Raw genomic sequence first — 26,683 nt, 5'->3', positions numbered from 1 at the left:
GTGAACCTGTGGGACAGAGTAAAACTGCCCATAGGGTTTCCAGGGTGTAAATCTTTATGGAAGCATACTGCCACATCTTTCTCCCTAGGAGTGGCTGGTGGGTTCAGACTGCTGACCTTGCGATAGCAGCCGAGCTTAACCACTGCACCACCAGAGCTCCTTAATGAATGTATGCTATATTAATGATCAGTTTCTATGTAAGCTAAAATATACTTGTTATTCTAATTATTTGAGTTTTGAGTAGCATATAATTATTTGAAAAGATAAATGATCATCACAGTGTTATACTGTCATCTCACTTGATAAATGAAACCAAACCCACTGCCGTCGAGCCAATTCTGATTCATAACGACCCTATAGAACACAGTAAAACTGCCCCATACGGCTTCCAAGGGGTGGCTCGTGGATTCTAACTGCCAACCTTTTGCTTAGCAGCCAAGCTCTTAAACACTTGCGCCACCAGGGCTCCGCTTGATAAAATAGGACACCCTAAAATAAACCAAAACATTGATGCATTTTTTTAATTTCCTGGTGTTTGCTTTCTGTATTTTATATAAGTAAAGCATGTTCTTTACATTTAAGTTAAATTTGTTGTTTTGTGCATTAATTTAAAGAAAGACTGGTTATTTGATAGGTTGAGAAAGCAAAAACGATAGCTGATGAAGCAGTAAAATTGCAGAAAGAAATTGATATACGATGTCAACATAAAATAGCTGAAATGGTAGCACTTATGGAAAAACATAAGGTAATTTTTTCTTTATAATGAAGATTTTAATTGGAGCCGTATTTCTGCTTAAAAATAGCAAAATCAAGATTGTATTCTGATTTGCAGGAGAAAATTATTATCTTTATGTAACTGTCGCTCATTGTAGATGGAATCCCCTTGATATCCCATTTCTCCAAGTTCAGACCTTAATCATGCAAAGCTGAGCTTGGGTGTCACTTCTTTGGGGGAACCCTTCCATTATCATCTCGATGGATGGGAGTAATCACTCTTTTTCTGGATTCTCCTAATCATCTCATAACACTTTCTACCTTATACTTACTTACTTACATACCCAGTATACCTATTTCATTATATTTGCGTCCCCTACCTATGACTCACATGTGCTAGACTAAACCATTTTTTATCAAAGGAATAAATAGGTGAAAGGCTTAATAAGCTTGTTGTGCTGGTGGGTGTCCCCTGTTTTTTTTTCATTTTATTGTTTTTAAGTTAGCATTCTGTTAGGGAGTTAAGACTTACTTTAAGATTTGGAGAGAAAGTGGGTAATACCAACTGATTCATGTTTACAAATTGTTTCTTGAATATGACATTATTATGAGATAATCAATGAGGATTTAAAAAATAAATAAGTAACATTGAGAACCCATAGATTTAGACATATTTGGTACATTTCAATACAGTGCAGTTTTTATGCTTGCTGATATTAAAATTGTCCCAGCTTTGGCCAGGGCAGCCTTGTCAAGCTGGCTTGCAAGTCCCTTTGACTTGACCCTAGTAGTCTCTGATAGCTTTCTTGCTTTCTGTTACGACAAGATATTCTAGGTTCATCTTATATTTCCTGCTCCAGATCTGGAATTGGCCATTCTTCTAAGAAGTCTTGGTCCTTCTAGCCTATTTTAAAAATGATTAAATTCAGTGTTTCCAACTAAAAAGAATCATTTTTTGCTCTTGAGTTAGTCCCAGGATTGTTGTCTGTGTTTCATTGTTTAGTTTGTTTGAATGAAAAAATGTAATAAAAAAGTTTAAAAATATGTTCAAAGACATGTATTACTGAATTCATAAACATCACTTTATCCAAATATTAAATACATTGGGATACCAATCCTACTGAAACATAGTGTGTTTGGTATTTAATATACCCAAAATGTTTTTTCTCTTTAATATAGCACCAGTATGATAAAATCGTTGAAGAAAGAGACTCAGAATTAGGACTTTATAAAAGCAAAGAACAAGAACAGTCATCAGTGAAAGCATCTTTGGTGAGATACAGAACAAATAGCAATAAAAGTCGATATTCATGTCACCATGGCTTAGTGGTAAAGAAAAATATTAAGTAAAACCATAATTTTTGAGCTGTGAAGAATCGTAGAGTCTTAGATCTGAAAAGGATTGCATGGATCTTGTAGTTCATTTATTTTTGAAATGATGGGGGAAAAATACCCTTTTTTGAAATTAATTGTTATAAACTCTAGTTAAATTAGTTTGGAGCTCTGATTGACATTGGGAGAGGAGGGGTGGGATAGATTGGGAGAGGCTGAGGAGGTGAGATATCCATAGCATTAAATCTTTCTTTAGAGAAAACTATAAAAAATTGTTTTAATGAAGTCCTTAGTATGGTCAGTTAGGAGCTTTTATATCAGTAGACTTTTAAAATATATATATCTCTCATTAATGAATTTATTTCTCCATAAAAATGAGTTTACTTGGAGCATTAGTTTGCATTTTCAGTGTCTTGAGAAATATATGGAAGCACTTGTAAACTTTATATTTCCTTTTCTTTAGGAGATTGAATTATCCAGCCTCAAAGATGAACTTTCATCCATTAAGAAGCAACTTGAAGTAGAAAGAGAAGAAAAAGTAGGTTTTGTGGCATTATAGGTGTAGTAATTAATTGTAAGTTTAGGTGCAACTTCGGATTTTTATAAATATGTCGTATTAGAGAATAATAGGATAACTTTGGGTAACTGACCAAAAAAAAAAAAAAAAACCAAATCCATTGCCATTGAGTTGATTCCGACTCACTGCAACTCTATAGGACAGAGTAGAGCTGCCCTGTAGGGTTTCAAAGGAGCAGGTGGTGGATTCAAACTGCTGACCTTTTGGTTGGGAGCCAAGCTCTTAACCACTGAGCCACCAGGACTCCTTGGATAACTAAGGAAGAGAAAATACAATTTTCCCCTTTAGCTTTTTTATCTGGTTTAAATGCTAAACACATATAAAGATAGAACCACTTTTAAGTATAGGAGGGCTTTTTTTTTTTATTGTGTTGAGCTATATATAGCAAAATATTTGTCATTTTAACAATTTTTATGTGAACAATTTAGTGGTGTTATTTACATTCCCTATATTTTGCAACCATCACCACTATCCCTTTTCAAATGCATTTCATCACCCTAAACAGAAACTCAGTGCCACACCTACCTCCCTTTCTCTCCACCGTGGCCCTACCTAGCAGCCACTAATCTGTTCCCCATTTCAATAAATTTGTTATTTTAAGAATGTTATACAGATGGAATCATACAGTATAAAACTTTTTGTGATTGGCTTTTATCAATCACCATAATCCCTTGGAGATTTATCCAACTTGTATCATGGGTGGAAACCCTGGAGGCATAGTGGGCAGTTCTACTCCATCCTGTAGTTTCGCTACAGTGTTGCTCTGAGTCAGAATGGACTCCATGGAAATAGGAAGTCACGCATGAGCTTCTCCATATCTTTGCTATCATTTAGTGTTGTTGTTATTTTTTATTTTAGTCATTTTTTTAGCCTTATTTTGTGGTGATATTGTGGTTTTAATTTGCATTTCTATTTGGATAGTGATGTTAAACATCTTTTCATGTGCCTATGAGTCGGAATTGACTCGACGGCACTGGGTTTTTTTTTTATTTACCATCTGCGTATCCGTTTCTGTTCATGTCTTATTTTCACGTTCTACTTTGTGTTTTTTTTTTAACTATGTGAATTAAAAAAAATTATTGTGGTAAAATATATATATAATTTGCCATTTTAATAACCATTTTTAAGTGTACAATTCAGTGGCATTAATTGTATTTGCCACATTCAACTATCACCAATCTTTATTTCCAAAACTTTTTCATTACACTGTTGAATATTTAGAATTCTTTATTTATTCTAGTTACTTGTCCTTTGTCAGATGGGTGGTTTGCAAATATATTCTAGTCTGTAACTTGACTTCTTATCCTCTTAACAGGGTCTTTTGCAGAACAAAAGTTTTTAATTTTCATAAGGTTCAGTTTCTCAGTTTTTCATTTTTTTGGATTGTACCTTTGGTGTCAAGTCCAAGAACTCTTTGCCCAGCCTTAGATCCTGAAGATTTTATCGTGTGTTTTTTTCCTAAAAGCTTTGTAGAATTACATTTTACATTTAAGTCTGTGATTCATTGACTTAATTTTTATATATGGTGTGAGGTTTAGGTTCAGGTTCAGTATTTTTCCTACAGCTGCGCAGTTGCTTCAGTACCATTTGTTGAAACATTTGTCCTTTTGTTACTAATTGCCAATCTGACACAAAGGGTCCTTGTCTTTTCCTGAGTAAGAATACATGTGAAAGACAGACTTTATGTTCAGCAAGCTTTATTTTGCTTGAGTCGAGCAAAAGGAGTCAGCAGAGATCTAAGCCTCTCCAAAAGACTGACTTGAGAAAAGGGAAGCAAGGTTAGGGCTTATATGGGTTCGGTAGAGACAAAAGAGTAATGAATATTTAGTTGGCTTCTTTCAAGGGACGGTACTTCTCAGACTGGCGGTGTATGCTAATTAGGTTGCGCATGCACCTGGAATCTAAGATGGAACCTGCCGATATTCAAGATGGAGTCCTCTCGGCAGCCCTACGCATCACTTATTATGGGATATAGTGCAAGCGCACTTGATAGTCGGTTCTACATCGCCATTTTCTGAGGTCTAAGGAAGGTTTACTATGGGACAGTTCTATTCCGCCTATAGGGTCGCTATGAGTGGGAATCCACGCAGCTGCGGTGGGTTTGGTTTTTTGTTTTAAGAAGGGTTAAACAGTCCTCACACTTTGTTCTTCTGCACATGCGGAGCCTGTAAGGGAGGAGGGGCTTAGAAAAACACTAAGAAGGAGATAGTAATTCATGGGTTGTTTCAGTCTTATCTCATGTTGACAGGGTGGGTTCCTGTTTACCCAGCTTCTAGATGGTAAGCTTTTAACACCTCTTTTGTTCAGCTGCTGGCACAGTTAACCCTATCTGTCTCACTTCCTCAATTGAATTGCTTTTGTACTTTTGTCAAAAATCAGTTGGTTACATTTGCATGAATCTTTTTCTGCATGTTCTGTATTCTTTTCCTTTGATCTATGTGTCTGCTCCTCCACTAATACAACAGTGTCTTGATTACTGTATTTGTGTAATAACCAGTAAAAAACAGTTGCTGTCAGTTGATTCTGACTCATGGCAACCCCATGTGTGTCAGAGTAGAACTGTGCTTCATAGGGTTTTCAGTGGCTGATTTTTTAGAAGTAGATCACCAGGCCTTTCTTCCAACATGTCACTGGTGGATTCGAACCTCAAATCTTTTGGTTAGTAGCTGAGCATGTGAACTATTTGCACCATTCAGGCACTCTAGCTGTGTAAAACTCATTGCTGTCCAGTCAATTCTGACTCATAGAGTAGAACTGCCCCATAGGGTTTCCAAGGAGCAGTTGGATTTGAAGTGCCCACCTTTTGGTTAGTAGCAAAACTCGTAACCACTGTGGCACCAGGCCTCCTGAAGCTGTATAGGAAGGCCTTAATATCAAATAGAATGATCCTCCCACTTCATCCTTCTTTGTCATAATTGTTTTAGATACTCTAGGGCCTGAATATTTCCATATAAATTTTAGAATAAGCTTGTGTATTTTTACAAAAAAATCTTTCTGAAATTTTGGTAGAAATTGCATTAAACATATAGATTAATTTGGGGAGATTGACATCTGTACTATGTTGAATCGTCAGTTCATGGGCACAGTGTATGTTTTAGTTTCTTAGTGCTGCTGTAACAAATACCACAAGTGGGTGGCTTTCTCACAGTTTAAGAGATTAGAAGTCTGAATCCAGGACACTGGCTGTAGAGGAAGGCTCTCTCTGTCCACTCTGGGGGAAAATCCTTGTCTCAGTGTCTCTAGTGTTTTTCTTGGCCTTCCTTGGCAATCTCCCTGTGGGATGTATCTTCCTCTCCATTTGTGCTTCCTTGCTTCTGTGTCTAATCTGCTCCTTTTATATCTCAAAAACCAAACAGTAGTTTAGCTTAACTAGTAAAGAATGTCCGCCTTCATCTTTATGCTCTTTTAAGATCTACAGGGAATCAAATTAACAACAGCAATTCGAAAGATTAGATAGGGACCATAGGGGGCAGTGATGTTATGTTAATAGGCGAGAAACAACTCAGAAAAGGAGGGTGAAAATGGTTGTACAATTTAAAGAATGTAATCAGTGTCCCTGAATTGTGCATGTAGAAACTGTTGACCTGGTATATGCTTTGCTATGTATATTCTCAACAATAACAAAAAGCAAAGTAGAGTATGCACACCCATGTTCATTGCAGCATTATTCACAATAGCAAAAAGATGGAAACAACTTAGGTGCCCATCAACAGATGAATGGATAAACAAACTATGGTATATACACACAATGGAATACTAGGCAATGGTAAAGAACAATGATGAATCTGGAGGGCATTATGCTGAGTGAAATAAGTCAATCACTAAAGAACAAATACTGTATGAGACCACTATTATAAAAACTTGTGAAAAGGTTTACACACAGAAAGAAACAATATCTGATCGTTACAATGGAGGGGAGTAGTGGGGAGGGAAAAACATTAAATAGGCAGTAGATAAGTGATAACTTGGTGAAGGATAAGACAGTACACAATATGGGGGAAGCCAGCACAACTTGACAAAGGCAAGAGCATGTAAGCTCCATAGACACATCCAGACTCCCTGAGGGACCAAATTACTGGGCTGAAGACTGGGGACCATGGTCTCAGGGGGTATCTATCTCAATTGGCATAATTCAGTGTATAAAGAAAATGTTCTACATCTACTTTGGTGAGTAGCATCTGGGGTCTTAAAAGCTTGTGAGAGGCTATTTATAATACTCGACTGGTTTCACACTGTCTGGAGCAAGGGAGAATGAAGAAAACCAAAGACACAAGGGAAAGGTTAGTCCAAAAGACTAATGGACCACAAGAACCACAGCGTCCACCAGACTGAGTCTAGCACAACTAGATGGTGCCTGGCTACCACCACTGACTTCTCTGGCAGAGATCACAATAGAGGGACCCAGACAGAGCTGAAGAAAAATGTAGAACAAAATTCTAACACACACACACACAAAAGACCAGACTTACTGGCCTGACAGAGACTAGAGAAACCCTGAGAGTGAAACCCTGAGAGTATGGCTCCCAGACACTGTTTTAACTCAGTACTGAAGTCACTCCTGAGGTTCACCTTTCTGCCAAGGATTAGACAGGCTTATAAAACAAAATGAGACTAAATGGGCATACCACCCCAGGGGCGGGGATGAGAAGGCAGGAGGGCACAGGAAAGCTGGAAATGGGAAACCCAAGGTTGAGAATGGGAGAGTGTTTACATATCGTGGGGTTGGCAACCAGTATCACAAAACCATATGTGTATTGTTTAATGAGAAACTAATTTGCTCTGTAAACCTTCATCTGAAGTACAATAAAAATATATATAAATAAGAAAAAAACAAGGAAAAAAAAAAGTGGTTAGCTTAATTAAGACACACTCTACACTGATATGGCCTCATTAATATAAAAAGAAAACGTTATTCCTGAATGGGATTGCATCGACAGGTATAGGGGTTAGGATTTACAACACATATTTTGGGGGGACACAATTCAATTCATAACAGTGTGTTTCTTCTTTTATTTAGGTTTTTGATTTCTTTCATCAGCATTTTGTAGTTTTTGGCATACAGATTCTGTATGTATTTTTTTTTAAATGTATGTCTAAATATTTCATTTTCTTTGACATGATTGTGAGTGGTATTGTGTTTTTAATTTTGTTTTCTGTATGTGCTTTGTTAGTACCATATTTTTACACAAGTAACTCACTTCTACATTTGTTTGTCAGCCACACCCTCCCCCTGCGAGGTATTTTTGTAAGTGCACTATTAGTTATCTTGTGCTGCTATAACAGAAATTCCACAAGTGGCTATCTTTAACAAAGAGAAATTTATATTCTCACAGTCTAGTAGGCCACAAGACCAAATTCAGGACATCAGCTCCAGGGGAAGGCTTTTTCAGTCGACTCTGGAGGAAGGTTCTTGTCATCAATCTTCCCCTTGACTAGGAGCTTCTCTGCACAGAAAGTCTGGGTCAAAAGGACACTCTCTGCTCCAAGTGCTGCTTTCTTTGTGGTATGAGGTCTGATTCTCTGCTTTGCTTCCCTTTCCTTTCATCTCTTGTAAGACAAAAGGTGGTGCAGGCCACACTCCAGGGAAACTCCCTTTACATTTGATCCAGGATGTGACCTTGGTAAGGGTGTTATAATCCCACCCTAAACCTCTTTAACATGAAATTAACAATTGCAAAATGGAGGACAACTGCACGATACTGGGACTCATGGCCTAACCAAGTTGACTCATAGTTTTGGGGGACAGAGTTCAATCCATGACAGCTATGCTAAGTTTTTTCATAGCAACATGTAAAAAAAAGTTAGTGCAGTGGCGCTTATGAGAATACTTCCTTGGGGGAGGGCAAGGTTGGCAAACAAATGTAGAAGGCACATGTTATTTGTGTAAAAAATACAATGTATTGAAACATGGTTGAGTTTTGTGTGTTCATCTTCTGTCCTGTGACCGTACTAAACTCACTTATTAAAGTCATTTATTAGTTTTAACTAAGGGAACTCACTTATTAGTTTTAAAATGTCCACTTCTTATTTGTGGAGCTTGTGTATGTAAGTAGATCTCCAGAAGATTTTTTCCACAGCAACACTGGGTAGGTTCAAACTGTCAACCTTTAGGTTAGTAGCCAATTGCAAACCAATTATACCACGCAGGGACCTATGTAAACAATCATGTCATTTGCAGGTAGAGATGGTTTTATGTCGTCTTTTCCCAGTGGCATGGTTTTTATTTCTTTTCTTTTTTGCTTTATTATAGTGGCTACAACTTCCAGTAGTACTCTGTCGAATAGTACTATGTTGCCTTATTCCCGATCTTAGGGGAAAAGCATTCAGGTTTTCTTTTTTTTTTTACCATTAAGTATGATGTTAACTGCAGATATTTTGTTGATGCACTTTATCATGTTGAGGTAATCCCCTCTATCCCTAATTTGCTGAGAGTTTTTATCATGAATTGGAATGAGATTTTTGTCAAATGTTTTTTCTTGGTCAACTGATAAGTTCATAAGTGGTTTTTCATCTTTAGCTTGTTGATATGGTAGATTATATTGATTGATTTGGACATTACATACCTGGAATAAACCCCACTTGGTGATGACGTATATTACTATATTCAGTTTCCACTACTTGTCTGTCAGTTTGTCCTACTGTGGTGGTGCGTGTTACTGTGATGGTAGAGCTATGCGACTGGTATTTCAAATACCAGTGGGGTCACCCATAGTTACAGGTTTCAGAACTAAGGAGCTTCCAGACTAAGACAGACTAGGAAGAAGAACCTGGCGGTCTACTTCTGAAAAAATTGGCCAGTGAAAACCTTATAAATAACAGGAAGGCACTATTTGATAAAGGGCTGGAAGATGAGCCCCTCAGGTTGGAAGGCACTCAAAACATGAGTCGGGAAGAACTGCCTCCTCAGAGTAGACTGCCTCTGCAAACATCTATTAATAATCAGAATGTGAGATGTACTAAGTATGGATCTGGGAAAATTGGAAGTTGTCAGAAATTAAATGGAATACATAAAGATGGATATCCTAGGCATTAGCTGAAATGGACTGGTTTTGGCCTTTCTCAATCAGATAATCACATGGCCTACTATGTCAGGAATGACAACTGAGGAAGAATGGCATCACATTCATCATCAAAAAGAACATTTCAAGATCTGTCCTGAAGTACAGTGCTGTCAGTGATGGGATAATATCCCTATGGCTGCAAGGAAGATGAGAAAATATGACTATTATTCAAATTTATCCACAAACCACTAATGTAAAGCATGAGGAAATTGAAGATTTTTACCAACTTACGCAGTCTGAAATTGATCAAACATGCAATCGAGATGCATTATAATTACTGGTGATTGGAATGAAAAATTTGGAAACGAAGAAGGATCGATGGATGGAAACATGGTCTTAGTGATAGAAATGATGCTGGAGCTCACATGACAGAATTTTGCAAGACCAATTACTTCTGCATCGCAAATACCTTTTTTCCGTAACGTAGGGCAGTTATACCCTTGGACCTCAATGAGTGGAAAACTTAGGAATCAAACTGACTGCATCTATGGAAAGAGACGTTGGGAAAACTCAATATCATCAGTTAGAACGAGGCCATGAGAAAATAAATTATTTAGATATGAAATGTGAAATACAAGAGCTGTTTGATTCCCATAAGTGCTGCCTCATTTTATAGACTGCGGAAATGGGCCTAAAGATAAGGGGAAGGTTTTTTTTTTTTTTTTTTTTTTAAATACCGTCTTTGTTGCGTACTATGAGTTGGAAAGCATTTCTTTTTTTCTTGCTTTCTGGAAGAGATTATATAAAATGGTATTAATTGTTCTTCAAGTATGTGGTAGAATTTTCCAGTGAAACCATATGGGCTTGGAAATTTATCTTTTATTTTTTTCACCGCAGTTTCCACACATCTATTGTCTGTTTAGTGTTTTTCTATCCCCACCACTCCCCTCCCTCCTCGCCATCCAAGATTGTTCCTTTCTGTGTGTAAACATTTCCATGAGTTTTTATAGTGGTGGTTTCATACAATATAATGCCTTCCAGATAAATCCATGTTGTGAGATGCTTCACAGATTCATCTTTGTTCTTTTTTTTTTTTTTTAATTTTTATTGTGCTTTAAGTGAAAGTTTACAAATCAAGTCAGTCTCTCAACACAAAAACGTATACACACCTTGCTACATACTCCCAATTGCTCTCCCTCTAATGAGACAGCCCGCTCCCTCCCTACACTCTTTGTTTTCGTGTCCATTTTGCCAGCTTCTAACCCCCTCTACCTTCTCATCTCCCCTCCAGACAGGACATGCCAACTTAGTCTCAAGTGTCCACCTGATCCAAGAAGCTCACTCCTCACCAGCATCCCTCTCCAACCCATTGTCCAGTCACATCCCTGTCTGAAGAGTTGTTTTTGGGAATGGTTCCTGTCCTGGGCCAACAGAAGGTCTGGGGGCCATGACCACTGGGGTCCCTAGTCTCAGTCAGACCATTAAGTCTGGTCTTTTTATGAGAATGTGGGGTCTGCATCCCACTGCTCTCCTGCTCCCTCAGGGGTTCTCTGTTGTGTTCTCTGTCAGGGGAGTCATCAGTTTTAGCCAGGCACCATCTAGTTCTTCTAGTCTCAGGCTGATGTAGTCTCTGATTTATGTGGCTCTTTCTGTCTCTTGGGCTCGTAATTACCTTGTGTCCTTGGTGTTCTTCATTCTCCTTTGGTCCAGGTGGGTAGAGACCAATCCATGCATCTTAGATGGCTGCTTGCCAGCATTTAAGACCCCAAACGCCACTCTACAAAATGGGATGCAGAATGTTTTCTGGCAATTGATTTAGATGTCCTCCGAAACCATGGTCCCCAAACCCTTGCCCCTGCTACACTGGCCTTCAAAGAATTCACTTTATTCAGGAAACTGCTTTGCTTTTGGTTTAGTCCAGTTGTGCTGACCTTGCCTGTATTGTGTGTTGTCTTTCCCTTCACCTAAAATAGTTCTTATGTACTAATTAGTGAATACCTGTCTCCTACCCTCTGTCCCTCCCCCCTCATAACCATCAAAGAATATTTTCTTCTCTATTTAAACTGTTTCTCAAGTTCTTATAATAGTGGTTTTATACAATATTTGTCCTTTTGCAACTAATTTCACTTAGCATAATGCCTTCCAGATTCCTCCATATTATGAGATGTGTCACGGATTCATCATTGTTCTTTATTGATATGTAGTATTTTATTCCATTGTGTGAATATACCATAATTTATTTATCCATTCATCCATTGATGAGCACCTTGGTTGCTTCCATCTTTTTGCTGTTATCAACACTGCTGCAATGAACATGAGTGTGCATATATCTGTTCCTGTAACCCAGTGCAAAAAAAACCCAGGGCCGTTGAGTCGATGTTGTTCCTGTTCCTGTAAAGACCCTTATTTCTCTAGGATATATTCCAAGGAGTGAGATTGCTGGATTCTTGCATTTCTAGCTTTTTAAAAAAAAAAAAAAAAAAAAGCTTTTTAAGGAAGTGCCAAATCGATTTCCAAAGTGGTTGTACCATTTTACATTCCCACCAGCAGTGTATAAGTGTCCCAGTCTCTCCACAACCTCTCCAACATTTATTATTTTGTTTTTTTTTGGATGAATGCCAGCCTTGTTGGAGTGAGATGGAATCTCATTGTAGTTTTGATTGGCATTTCTCTAATGGCTAATGATCGTGAGCATTTCCTCATGTATCTGTTAGCTACCTGAATGTCTTCTTTAGTGAACTGTCTGTTCTTATCTTTTGCCCATTTTTAAATTGGGTTGTCTTTTTGTAGTTGAATTTTTGCACTATCCTATAGATTTTAGAAATCAGGTGCCAATTTGAAATGTCATAGCTAAAAACTTTTTCCCAGTCTGTAGGTAATCTTTTTACTCTTTTGATGAAGTGCTTTGGATGAGCATAGGTGTTTGATTTTTAGGAGCTCCCAGTTATCTACTTTTTCTTCTGCATTGTTAGTAATGTTTTGTATACTGTTTATGCCATGTATTAGGGATCCTAATGTTGTCTCTATTTTTTTTTCCATGATCTTTATTGTTTTAGATTTTATAGTTAGGTCTTTGATCCATTTTGAGTTGTTCTTTGTGCGTGGTGAGAGCTATGGGTCTTGGTTCATTTTTTAGCAGGTGGATATCCAGTTATGCCACTGCCATTTGTTAAAAAGACCGTCTTTTCCCCATGTAATTGTTTTGGGGCCTTTGTCAAATATCAACTGCTCATACATGGATGGATTTACCTCTGGATTCTGTGTTCTGTTCCACTGGTCTATGTATCTGTTGTTACACTGTACTGACTACTGTGGCAGTGTAATAGGTTCTAAAATCAAGTAGAGTGAGGCCTCCTACTTTGTTCTTGTTTTTCAGTAATGCTTTACGTATCCGGGGCCTCTTTCCCTTCCGAACGAAGTTGGTGATTTGTTTCTCCATCTCGTTAAAAAATGTCATTGGAATTTGGATCGGAATTGCATTAAATCTATAGATCGTTTTTGGTAGAATAGACATTTTTACAATTTTAAGTCTTCCTATCCATGAGCAAGGTATGTTTTTCTGCTTATGTACATCTCTTGGTTTCTTGCAGAAGTGTTTTGTAGTTTTCTTTGTATAAGTCTTTTACATCTCTGGTAAGATTTATTCCTAAGTATTTTATCTTCCTGGGCACTACTGTAAATAGTATTGATTTGGTGATTTCTTCTTCGATATTCTTTTTGTTGGTATAGAGGAATCCAACTGATTTTTATATGTTTATCTTGTATCCTGGTACGTTGCTGAACTCTTCTGTTAGTTTCAGTAGATTTCTTGAGGATTCCTTAGGGTTTTCTTTGTATGAGATCATGTCATCTGCATATAGAGATACTTTTACTTCTTCCTTACCAATCTGGATGTGCTTTATTTCTTTATCTAGCCTAATTGCTCTGGCTAGGTCCTCCAGTACAATGTTGAATAAGAGTGGTGATAGAGGGCATCCTTCTCTGGTTCCTGATCTCAAGGGGAATGCTTTCAGGCTCTCTCCATTTAGGGTGATGTTGGCTATTGGCTTTATATAAATATCTTTTATAAATATCCTATTTTGCTTAGAGTTTTTATCATGAATGGGTGTTGAACTCTGTCAGATGCCTTTTCTGCATCCATTGATAAAATCATGTGATTTTTGACTTCAGTTTTATTTATATATGGATTACATTAATTGTTTTTCTAATGTTGAACCATCCTTGCATATCTGGTATGAATCCCACTTCGTCATGGTGAATTATTTTTTTGATATGTTGTTGAATTTTGTTGAGGATTTTTGCATCTAGGTTCATGAAGGATGTAGGTCTTTAATTTTCTTTTTTTGCGGTGTCTTTACCTGGTTTTCATATCAGGGATATGCTGCCTTCATAGAATGGGTTTAGGAGTATTCCATCCTTTTCTATGCTCTGAAATACCTTTAACAGTAGTGGTGTTAACTCTTCTCTAAAAGTTTGGTAGAACTCTGCAGTGAAGTCGTCGGGCCAGGGTTTTTTTTGTTGGGTGTGTTTTGATTACATTTTCAATCTCTTCTTTCGTTATGGGCCTATTTATTTGTTCTACCTCTGTTTGTGTTAGTTTGGGTAGGTAGTGTGTTTCTAGGAATTTATCCATTGTAGGTTTTCAAATTTTTTTGAGTACAATGTTTCATAGTAATCTGATGTGATTCTTTTGATTTCAGTTGGTTCTGTTGTAATATCGCCCATCTCATTTCTATTTGGGTTATTTGCTTCCTCTCCTATTTTTCTTTTGTCAGTTTGGCCAATGGTTTATCAGTTTTTTCGAAGAACCAGCTTTTGGTCTTGTAAATCCTTTCCGTTGTTTTTCTGTTTCATTTAGTTCAGCTCTCATTTTTATTATTTGTTTTTTTTCTGATGCCTGAGGGTTTCTTTTGTTGCTTTCTTTGTATTTGTTCAAGTTGTAGGGATAATTCTTTGATTTTGGCCCTTTCTTCTTTTTGTATGTGTGGCTTTATTAATATAAATTCACCTCTGAGGACTGCTTTTGCTGTGTCCCAAAGGTTCTGATAGGAAGTGTTTTCATTCTCATTGGATTCTCTGTATTTCTTTAATCCAACCTTAATGTGTTCTATAATCTGCCTTTTTTGAGCAGGGTATTGTTCAGTTTCCAAGGGTTTGCTTTCTTTTCCCTGTTTTTTCTATGATTGATTTCTACTTTTATAGCCTTATGATCAGAGAAAATGCTTTGTAATTTTTCCATGTTTTGGATTCTGCTAAGGCTTGCCTTATGACCTAATATGTGTCTATTCTAGAGAATGTTCCATGTACACTAGAGAAGAAAATATACTTGGCTTCTGTTGGGTAGAGTGTTCTGTGTATGTGTATGAGGTCAAGTTGGTAGTTTGTGGCGTTTAGCTCTTCCGTGCCTTTATTGAGCTTCTTTCTGAATGTCCTGTCATTCACTGAAAGTGGTGTGTTGAAGTCTCCTACTATTATTGTGGAGCTGTCTATCTAAGTTTTCAGTGCTGATAGTTTGTTTTATGTACCTTGCTGCCCTGTCATTTGGCACATAAATATTTAATATGGTTATCTCCTCCTGGTATATTGTCCTTTTAATTATTTTATGGTATCCTTCCTTATCCTTTGTGATGGGTTTAAGTTTAAGGTCTATTTTATCAGAAATTAATATTGCCACTCCTGCTCTTTTTTGATTGTTGTTTGCTTGATATATTTTTTTCCATCCCTTGATTTTTAGTTTGTTTGTGTCTCTAAGTCTAAGGTGTGTCTCTTATAGGGACCATATAGATGGATCTTGTTTTTTAATCCATTCTGCCACTGTCTTTATTGGTGCATTTGTTGGTGCATTTAGTCCTTTTACATTTAGCATAATTATGGATAGGTACGAATTTAGTGGTATCAGTTTCATGTCTTTTTTTGTGTGTTGTTGACAGTTTCTTTTTCCCACTTCATTTTATGTGCTGCGTAGCTTATCTTTATATATTGACTTTTCCTCATATTTGTTGTGGATTGTGTTTCTGCTGTGTCTCTACTTTTTCTTGTATTTTATTTTGATGTGTAGAATAGTTTGCCTCCTTTGTGGTTACCTTGTTATTTACCCGTATTTTTCTAAATTTAAACCTAACTTTTATTTCTTTGTATCACCTTGTCTTCCACTCCATATGAAAGATCTATGACTACATTTCTTAGTCAGTCTCTTTTGTTTTAAAATTTTCTTCTAGATAATAACATCGCTGTTTTCCTGTTTTTAGTGTTTTTTAAAATCTTCGCTTATTTTTGTGGTTTCCCTGTCTGTGTTGACTTCTGAGTGTTCTGCCCAGTGTTCTAGTCTTTGGTTGATACCTGATAGTATTGATTTTCTAACCAAAGAACTCCCTTTAATATTTCTTGTAGTTTTGGTTTGGTTTTTACTAATTCTTTAAAGTTTTGTTTATCTGGAAATGTCCTAATTTCACCTTCCTATTTGAGAGACAGTTTTGCTGGATATATTATTCTTGCCTGGCAAGTTTTTTCCTTCAGTTTTTTATTTAAGACATCCCATTGCCTTCTTGCCTGCATGGTTTCTGTCGAGTAGTCCAAGCTTATTCTTATTGACTCTCCTTTGTAGGTGACTTTTCATTTATCCCTAGCTGCTCTTGAAATTCTCTCTTTATCTTTGGTTTTGACAATTTTGATTATAATGTGTCTTGGTGACTTTCTTTTAAAATCTACCTTATGTGGAGTTTGATGAGCATCTTCAATAGATATCTTCTCATCATTCATGATATCAGGGAAGTTTTCTGCCAACAAATCTTCAACAGTTCTCTCTGTATTTTCTGTTATCCCTCCCTCTTCTGGTAATCCAATCACTTGTAAGTTATTTCTCTTGATAGAGTCCCACATGATTCTTAAAGTTTCTTCATGTTTTAAAATTCTTTTATCTGATTTTTCTACAAATATATTGGTACCAAGTGCTTTATCTTCAAGTTCAGAAATTCTGCCTTGCACTTGCTGAATTCTGTTCCTCTGACTTTCTATTGAGTTGTCTACTTTTTCAATTTTATTGTTAATCTGAGTTTCTGATTGCTGTCTGCCTGTGGATTTTTCCAGCTTACTAATTTTTTTCATTATGTTTCTGAATGATCTTTTTAATTTCTTCGACTGCTTTGTCTGTGTGTTCCTTGACTTGTTCTGCATATTGTCTCATTTCCTTCCTGATGTCTTGAAGGGTTCTGTATATTTTGTATTCTGCCTCTAGTAATTCTAGGGAGGCACTTTCATCTAGAAGATCCCTTGATTCTTTGTTTTGAGAACTTGTTGAGGCGATCATGGTCTGTTTCTTCATGTGACTTGATGTTGACTGTTGTCTCTGAGCCATCTATAACTTATTGTGTTAGTTTATTTTATGTTTGCTTACTGTGTCATAACTTCTTGCTTTGTTTTGTTTTGATGTGCCCAAATGGGTTGCTTGAGTGAGCTAGCTTGATTATTTTCACCTTTGGAGCTCTGATGTCCTGTCCTCAGATGGCTAGAGGCATTATCAGGTATATCAGTCTAGGAGTCCATTCACTTTTTTTTGTATGAGTTCAGCTCAGGTGTCCAGATAGCTGATCATCAAGTGTGTGGTACAGGCTCTGTCCTACAGTCTTAGAGGGGCAGGGGTAATTGGTGTATGTACCTGTATCTGGTTGCAGCAGGGTATCACACTGTGAAAAAGGCAGGGGGCTAGAATTGTCCCCCTTGTGTCTCTGAGAGAAGTGTGTCCCTGTTCCCTAGAGTGTATGGGAGGTGGGGTCTGCAGACGGACCATGGGCACCCAATGTTTTTGGGTGGTAAGGACTGAGAGATAGCAGTTATTTTTGGACCCCTTTCGCCGGTGGCTGGGTGATCTGAGTGGAGCCACCAGTCCTTAGAAGCCTGATGTGGGTAGGTGAGGACCCTGTTTAATAGGTAAAATAATGTCAAACATCAAACTCCCACCTCCCCACCGCACAGCTGAAACAGTTGGAGTCTGCCAAGAAGGGCCTATTCTCCTGAAATAGGCCCACACAGGTCCATGCAGAGGGGAAAGGTACTCAAAGGCCACAGACTGTTTATGCCTGGACAGGAGCTGCTTCTGTCCTGAGCTCCCCCAGTTAGTGGAGCTCACAAATTATCTTTTCCCCCAGGTGCAAATTTATTCCTTGTCCAAGGCCGGGAGGATAGCCCTAGGTGCTCAATCGGGCCTATCTCAGGCTCAGTGAAACCAGCCGCTGAAGTTGTCTTGGGAGCAAGGGGGCTTGTTAAAATATACGCTAGTACTTAGTTTTCACTGAGAACGCCGTTCTTCTCTTGTTCTGGAGGTGTGAGTAGGCTGTGTGGCTGGCTGCTTCTCTCTGAGGAAACTGCGGCCGAGCACAGCCCACTGCAGCCGCTCCTGGGAGTGGTGCCTGAGGGCTCCTGGCAATTCAGGTCTGGTAACTCCTCTCCGCTTCTGAACTGTCTCTTTCTTCCCCTGCCCCTCAGTTAATTTTCTAACCTTGCCTTTGATGTTCAGGGCTTCTGGCTTGCCATAAATATACTTGTTTCACTTGTTTTTTTTGGTCTTTGTTGTAAGAGGGCTTGCTGGAAGCATCTGTCTATTCAGCCATCTTGGCCCTGCCTCTTATCATTGTTCTTTATTGTTGCATACTATTCCACTGTGTGTATGTACCATAGTTTGTTTATCCATTCATCTGTTGATGGGCATATAGATTGTTTCCATCTTTTTGCTATTGTGAACAATGGTGTAGTGAACAAGGGTGTGTGTATGTCTATTTGTGTGATGACTCTTATTTCTCTGGGATAGATTCCTAGGAGTGGAATTGCTGTACCATATGACATTTCTATTCCTAGCTTTGTAAGGAAGCACCATATCATTTTCCAAAATGATTATACCATTTTACATTCCCACCAGCAGTGCATAAGAGTTCCATTCTCCCCACAGCCTCTCCAACATTTATTATATTCTGTTTTTTTGATGCATTCCAGTCACGCTGGGGAGAGATGATATCTCATTGTGGTTTGGTTTGCATTTCTCTAGAGGCTAGTGATTGTGAACATTTCCTCATGTGCTTGTTGCGTGAATGTCTTCTTTGGTGACGTGTCTGTTCATTTTCTTTGCCCTCTTTTTAATTGGATTATTTGTCTTTTTGTTGTAGAGGTGTTGGGTTTTCCTGTACATTTTAGAGATTAGACATTTGTCAGATATGTCATAACCAAAAATTTTTTCCTAGTCTGTAGGTTCCTTTTTTTTTACTTTTTTGGTGAAGTCTTGATGAGCATAAGTGTTTAATTTTTAGAAGATGCTAGTTATCTCACTTATCTTCTGTATTTTATGTTTTGTTAGTTACGATTTTTTTTCTGTTAATGCTGTGTATTAGGGCCTCTATCGTTGATTCTGTTTTTTCTTCTATGATCTTTATAGTTTCTGGTTTTATATTTAGGTCTTTGATCCATTTTGAATTAGTTTTTGTGTTTGGTGTGAGGTATGGGTCTTATTTCATTTTTTTTTGCAGATGCACATCCAGTTTTGCAGCACCATTTGTTAAAAAGACTATCTTTTCCCCATTTAATCGACTTTGGGCCCTTACCAAAGATCAGGTGACCTTAGGTGGATGAATTTACATCTGAGTTCTCAGTTCTGTTCCATTGGTCAATGTATCTGTTGTTGTACCAGTACCAGGTGGTTTGACTATCATAGCTGTATATTAGGCTCTGAAGTCAGGTGGTGTGAGTCCTCCTATTTTATTCTTCTTCAATAGTGCTTTACTTATCCAGGGGTACTTTTTTCCATATAAAGTTGATGATTAGTTTTTCCATTTCTTAAAGAATGTTTTTGGTGTTTGGATTGGAATTGCATTTTATTTTGAGATTGTTTTCAGTGAAATTGACAGGAAATTTATCTTTTAAAGATTTGAAATTACAAATTCATTTTCTTTAGTGATTATAGGGCTATTCCAATAGTCTATTTCATCTTGGTTAAATTCTTACAGTTTATGTTTTTTTATGAATTAGTATATTTCGTATAAGTTGTCAAATTTATGACTGTACATTTTTTAAGAAGCCCACATGGTTAAGTGCTTTTTTTGCTAACTGAAAGGCTGGTGGTTTGAACCCATCAGGCACTCTTTGGGAGAAAAGACCTGGTAATCTGCTACTGTATAGATTTACTGCCTAGTAGCGGAAACCCTGGTGGTGTAGTGGATAAGTGCTACGGCTGCTAATCAAAGGGTCGGCAGTTCGAGTCCTCCAGACGCTCCTTGGAAACTCTATGGGGCAGTTCTACTCTGTCCTATAGGGTCGCTATGAGTCGGAATTGACTCGGTGGCAGTGGGTTTGGTTTGTTTCTTGGACACCCTATAGGGCAGTTCTACTCTGCCCAGTAGGGCCACTGTGAGTCAGAATCGACTCGATGGTACACAAGAAGAAGGTGGTTCATGGTAGTCCCTTATAATCTTTTTTAATGGCTGCGTGGTTTTCAGTGATGTCTCTTTCATTCCTGATATTGGTGATTTGTGTTTTTCTCCCTCTTCCTCTCTTTGTTTTTTATCTTTGTGAGTCTTGATAAAGGTTTATCAGTTTTTTTTTTAAGAACCGACTTTTCATTTCATTGGTTTTCTCTTTTGTTTGCCTTTTAAAAATTTCATTAATTTTAGTTTTTATCTTTATTATTTCATTCCCTCTGTTAGATTTGGATTTATTTTGCTATTCTTTTTCTAGTTTCTTGAAATAGGAACTTAAGTTACTGATTTGTGGCCTTGTTTCCTTTTTTAATTTCTCATTGAAAAATTTATGCACATATTGTTTTGTGATATTGGCTGTAATCCCCATAATGTGACAGTATGCTGCCCCATCCACCCTGGGCTCCCTGTGCCCATATGTCCCATTTCTGTCTCTTCCTGCCTTCTCATCTTGCTTTTGGGCAAAAGTTGCCTGTTTGTTATTGTATATTTGATTGAACTAAGAAGCACATACCTCATGTATGTTATTTTTTTGTTTTATAGGCCTGTCTAATCTTTTTCTGAAAAGTGGGCCATGAGAATGGTTTCAGTTCTGATTTTGGCACAGTGTTTAGGGGCCACAGTTTCAGGGGCTCCTCTAGTCTTCGTCAGACCATTAAGTTTTGTCTTTTTTTCTGCGTTTGAATTCTCTTCTACATTTTTCTCCCACTCTCCCTGGGACTTTCTGTTGTGATCCCTGCCAGAGTGATGGCTGGTGGGAGCTGGGCACCATCTAGTTCTTCTGGGCTCAGGCTGGTGGATTCTTTGGTTTATGTGGTCCTTTAGTCCTTTGGGGTAATATTTTCATTGCGTCTTTGGTTTTATTTGCCTTGGGCAGGATGGGACCAATGGATATATCTTACGTGGCTGCTTGCAGGCTTTTAAGACCCCAGACGCTAGTCAACAAAGTGGGATATAGAACATTTTATTTATGAACTATGTTATGCCAGTTGGCCTAGGTATCCCTTGAGACTATAGTCCCCAACTACGAGCCCTGGCTGTTCGGTCCGTAAAAGTATTTAGATGTATCTAGAAAATTTCATCCTTTTGCTTTGGTCCAGTTGTGCTGACTTTCTCTGTTGTTTTCCTTCCTTTCACTGAAGTGAAGTTAGTTATTACGCCTCCTCCTTCCTCCCCACCCTCATAACTGTCAGAGAATACTTTTTTCTGTATGTAAACCTTTTCTTGAGTTCTTATAATAGTGGTCTCATACAATATTTGTCCTTTGTGAATGACTTATTTCACTCAGCGTAATGCCCTCCAAATTCATCCATGTTGTGAGATGTTTTGCAGATTCATCATTGTTCTTTATTGTTTTATAGTATTCCATGGTCTGTAGGTATCACAATTTATCCATTTGTCTGTTGATGGGCATTTAGGTTGTTTCCATCTTTTTGCTATTGTGAATAGTGATACAATGAACATGGGTATGCATATGTCTATTCATGTAACAGCTCTTATTTCTCTAGGCTGTATTCCTAGGAGTGGGATTGCTGAATCGTATGGTATTTCTATTTCTAGCTTTTTCAGGAAGCGCCATATTATTTTCCACAGTGGTTATATCATTGTACATTTCTACCAGCAGTGCATAAGAGCTCCAGTCTTCTCACAGCCTCTCCAACATTCATAATTTTGTGTTTTTGGATTAGTGCCACTATTGTTGGCGTGAGATGGTATCCATTGTAGTTTTGATTTCCATTTCTCTGATACCTTTCAATGTCTGTCAGTTTGTTGTACTGTGGTAGCTTGTGTGTTGCTGTGATACTGGAAGCTTTGCCACTGGTATTTCAGATACCAGGAGAGTTACTCTTGGTGTACACCTTTCAATGGAGCTTCCAGACTACAACACATTAGAAAGAAGGACCTAATAGTCTACCTTTGATAAAATTTGCCAGTGAAAACCGTATGACTAGGAGCAGAATATTGTCTGATACAGTGCTGGTAGATGAACCTCTCCGGTTGGAAGGCACTCAGAATATGACTGGGGAAGAGCTACCTCCTCAAAGTAGAGTTGACCTTAATGAAGTGGTTGGAGTCAAACTTTTGGGAACTTCCTTTGCTGATGTGGCAAGACTCAAAATGAGAAGAATCAACCACAAAAATCCATTAGTAATTGCAATATGAAATGTACAAAGTATGAATCTAGGAAAAGTGGAAGTCATAAAAAATGAAATGGAATGCATAAGCATCTATATCCTTGGCATTAGCAAACTGAAATAGACTGGTATTGGCTATTTTGAATCAGACAATCTTATGGTCTCTGATGCTGTGAATGACAAATCGAAGAGGAATGGCATCATGTTCATGTCAAAAAGGAACATTTCAAGATCCATCCTACAGTGCTGTTAGTGGTAGGATAATATCCATACACCTACAAGGGAGACCAGTTAATACAATGATTATTTAAGTTATGAACCATCCACTAATGCCAAAGACGAAGAAATTGATTTTTACCAACTTCTGCAGTCTGAAATAGATCAAACATGCAATCAATATGCATTGATAATTACTGGTGATTGGAATGCAAAAGTTGGAAACAAAGAAGGATTGGTAGCTGGAAAATATAGCCTTCATGATAGAAACGACATGAGAGATCACATGATAGAATTTTGCAAGTCCAATGATTTCTTCATAGCAAATACCTTTTTTCAACAACATAGGGCAGTTGTACTCATGGAACTCACTGGATGGAAAACACAGGAATCAAATTGACTACATCTGTGGAAAGAGACAATGGAAAAGCTCAGTATTATCAGTCAGAACAAGGCCAGGGGCCAACTGTGGAATAGACCACCAATTGATTATGTGCAAGTTCAAGTTCAAGTTGAATTAGAACAAGTCTACGAGGGCCAAACTATGACCTTAAGAATATCCCACCTTAATTTAGAGACCATCTCAAGAATACATTTGACGCAGTGAACACTAATGACCAGAAGACCAGATGAGTGGTGCAAAGACATCATACATGAAGAAAACGAGAGGTCATTAAAAAGAAAGAAAAGACAAAATGGATGTCAGAAGAGACTCTGAAACTTGCTCTTGAACATAGAGTCGCTAAAATGAGAAGAAGAAATGATGAAGAAAAAGAGCTGAACAAAAGATTTCAAAGGGCGGCTTGAGAAGACAAAGTATTATAATGAAATGTGCAAAGACCTGGAGATAGGAAATGAAAAGGGAAGGAAACACTTAGCATTTCTCAAGCTGAAAGAACTGAAGAAAAAACTCAAGCCTCACCTTGCAGTATTGAATGATTCTCTGGGGAAAATATTAAATGACGCAGGAAGCATAAAAAGCAGATTAGAAGGAATACACAGTCACTGTACCAAAAAGAATTGGTCGATGTTCAGCCATTTCAGGAAGTAACATATGATCAAGAACCAATGGTACTGAAGGAAAAGGTCCAAGGTGCACTGAAGGCATTGACAAAAAACAAGACTCCAGGAATTGATGGAATACCAGTTGAGATGTTTCAACAAATGGATACAGCACTGGAAGTGCTCACTTGTCAGTGCAAGAAATTTAGATGATAGCTACCAAATGTGGAAATTATCAAATTATCAGCTGTCGAGATTTCAAATTACTCATTGCACTGGGCAAATCTATTGCAAAAGACCTCTTTAAAGTGTTAAAAAGCAAAGATGTCACTTTGAGGACTGTGGTGCACCTGACCCAAGTCATGGTGTTTTTAATTGCCTTATGCATGTGAAGGCTGGACAATGAACAAGAAACATCGAAGAACTGATGTCTTGGAATTATGGTTTTGGCAAAGAATATCGACTATACCATGGACTGCGAGAAGAATGAACACATCTGTCTTGGAAGAAGTATAGCCATAATATCATTAATATCACATGCAAGTAAAATTTTGCTGAAGATCATTCAAAAGCAGTTGCAGCAGTGCATCGACAGGGAACTGCCAGAAATTCAAGCTGGATTCAGAAGAGGATGTGGAAGAAGGGCTAGTATTGCTGATGTCGGATGGATCGTGTCTGAAAGCAGAGAATACCAGGAAGACGTTTACCTGTGTTTTATGGACTCTGCAAAGGGATTCAACTATGGGGATCGTAAATTATGGATAACATTGTGAAGAATGGAAATTCCAGAACACTTAATTGTGCTTATGAGGAACCTATACTTAGACCAAGAGGCAGTCATTTGAATAGAACAAGGGGATACTGTGTGGTTTACAGCCAAGAAGGGTGTGCGTTGGGGTTGTATCCTTTCTCCATACTTATTCAATCTGTATGCCAAGCAAATAGTCTGAGAAGCTGGACTATATGAAGAAGAAGGCGACATCAGGAGTGCAGGAAGACTCGTTAACAACCTGCTATATGCAGATGACACAATCTTGCTGAAAGTAAAAAGGACTTGAAGCACTTACTGAGGAAGATCAGAGACCGTAGCCTTTGTTATGGATTACAACCCAACATAAAGAAAACAAAAATCCTCACAACTGGACCAATAAGCGACATCATGATAAACGGAGAAAAGAGTGAAGTTGTCAAGGATTTCATTTTACTTGGATCCACAATGCCCACGGAAGCAGCTGTCGAGATTTCAAATTACTCATTGCACTGGGCAAATCTATTGCAAAAGACCTCTTTAAAGTGTTAAAAAGCAAAGATGTCACTTTGAGGACTATGGTGCACCTGACCCAAGTCATGGTGTTTTTAATTGCCTTATGCATGTGAAGGCTGGACAATGAACAAGAAACATTGAAGAACTGATGTCTTGGAATTATGGTTTTGGCAAAGAATATCGACTATACCACGGACTGCGAGAAGAATGAACACATCTGTCTTGGAAGAAGTATAGCCATAATGTTCCTTAGAAGCAAGGATGGTGAAACTTTGTCTCAACGTACTTTGTACATATTATCAGGAGAGGGACCAGTCCTTTGAGAAGGACATCATGAGGGTCAGTGAAAAAGAAGACCCTTAACGAGATGTATTCACACAGTGATTGCAACAGTGGGCTCAAACATAGCAGTATATGGCTCAGGACTGGACAGTATTTCATTCGGTTGTACTTAGGGTGGCTGTGAGTCAAAACTGACTCGAAGGTACCTAACAACAACAGTGGCTAATGATCACGAGCATTTCCTAATGTGTCTTTAAGCTGCCTGAATGTCTTCTGTGGTGAAGTGTCTGTTCATTGTCTTTGCCTGTTTTTTTAATTGGATTATTTGTCTTTTTGTTGTTGAGGTGTTGCAGTATCTTGTAGATTTTAGAGATTAGATGCTTGTCGGATATGGTGGTAGCCAAAAATTTTTTCCCAGCCTACTGTAGGTTCTCTTTTTACTCTTTTGGTAAAGCCTTTTTTTTTTTTTTTAATTGCACTGTAAGTTTACAGCTCAAGTTAGTTTCTCATACAAAAGTTTATACATACATTGTTATGTGTATGTTGTTGAAAAAGGTATTTGCAATGAAGAAGTCATTGGTCTCCCAAAATTCTTTTTATTGTGCTTTAAGTGAAAGTTTACAGCTCAAGTCAGTTTCTCCTACAAAAATTCACACACATAGTGTTATGTGACCCCAGTTGCTCTCTCTACAATGTGACAGCACACTCTTCCTTTCTACCCCTGATTTCTCCTGTCCATTCAAACAGCTCCTGTCCCTTTCTGCCTTCTCATCTCGCCTCCAAGCAGGAGCTACCCCTTTAGTCCCACATACCTACTTGAACTATGAAGCACACTCTTCACGAGTATCATTTTATGTCTTATAGTCCAGTCTAATCTTTTTCTGAAGAGTTGGCTTTGGGAATGGTTTTAGTTCTGGGTTAACAGAGAGTCCGGGGCCATGTCTTCTGGGGTTACTCCAATCTTAGTCAGACTGTTAAGCCTCGTCTTTTTACCAGAATTTGAGTTCTGCACCCCACTTTTCTCCTGCTCCATCAGGGACTCTCTGTTGTATTCCCTGTCAGGGCAGTCATTGGTGGTGCCAGGCACCATCTAGTTCTTCTGGTCTCAGGCTGATGGAGTTTCTGGTTTATGTGGCCCTTTTTGTCTCTTGGGCTAATATTTTCCTTGTGTCTTTGGTGTTCTTCATTTTTCTTTGTTCCAGGTGAGTTGGGACCAATTAATGCATCTTAGATGGCTGTGGTGAGGTCTTTTGATGACCATAAGTGTTTACTTTTTAGGAGCTCCCAGTTATCTAGTTTCTCTTCTGGTGTTTGTACGTTGTTAGTTATGGTTTGTATCCTATTTATGCCTTATATTAGGGTCCTTAGCATTGTCCCTATTTTTTCTTCCATGATCCTTATCATTTTAGATTTTATGTTTAGGTCTTTGATCCATTTTTAGTTAGTTTTTTGTGTGGTGTAAGATACGGATTTTAGTTCTTTTTTTTACAGATGGACATCCAATTATGCCAGCACCGTTTGTTAAAGAGACTGTCTTGTCCTCATTTAACAGACTTTGGCCCTTTGTCAAATATCAGCTGCTCATAGATGGATGGACTTACATCTGGGTTTTCAATTCTGTTCCATTGATAGACGTGTCTGTTGTTGTACCAGTACCAGGCTGTTTTGACTTCCGTGGCTGTGTAATAGGTTCTGTGATCAGG

General features: G+C 38.0%; 1 protein-coding gene across 2 annotated transcripts in view; it reads left to right on the top strand.

The window, feature by feature from the left end:
• SYCP1 (synaptonemal complex protein 1) overlaps positions 1 to 26,683 on the top strand; it is a 180,362-nt gene that overhangs the window by 109,374 nt on the left and 44,305 nt on the right. Inside the window, exons 24-26 of one of the 2 annotated variants that reach the window (XM_064282383.1) lie at positions 635 to 745; positions 1,894 to 1,986; positions 2,510 to 2,584. In XM_064282383.1, the coding sequence (XP_064138453.1) occupies positions 635 to 745; positions 1,894 to 1,986; positions 2,510 to 2,584 (279 nt within the window). The remainder of the gene's footprint in view (positions 1 to 634; positions 746 to 1,893; positions 1,987 to 2,509; positions 2,585 to 26,683) is intronic. The other variant, XM_064282384.1, reaches the window with a different exon arrangement.

Source organism: Loxodonta africana, chromosome 3, assembly GCF_030014295.1.
Source record: "Loxodonta africana isolate mLoxAfr1 chromosome 3, mLoxAfr1.hap2, whole genome shotgun sequence".
Taxonomy (NCBI): domain Eukaryota; kingdom Metazoa; phylum Chordata; class Mammalia; order Proboscidea; family Elephantidae; genus Loxodonta; species Loxodonta africana.
The sequence above is the reverse complement of the archived record's forward strand: the minus strand, read 5'-3'. Positions and strand labels throughout refer to the sequence as shown.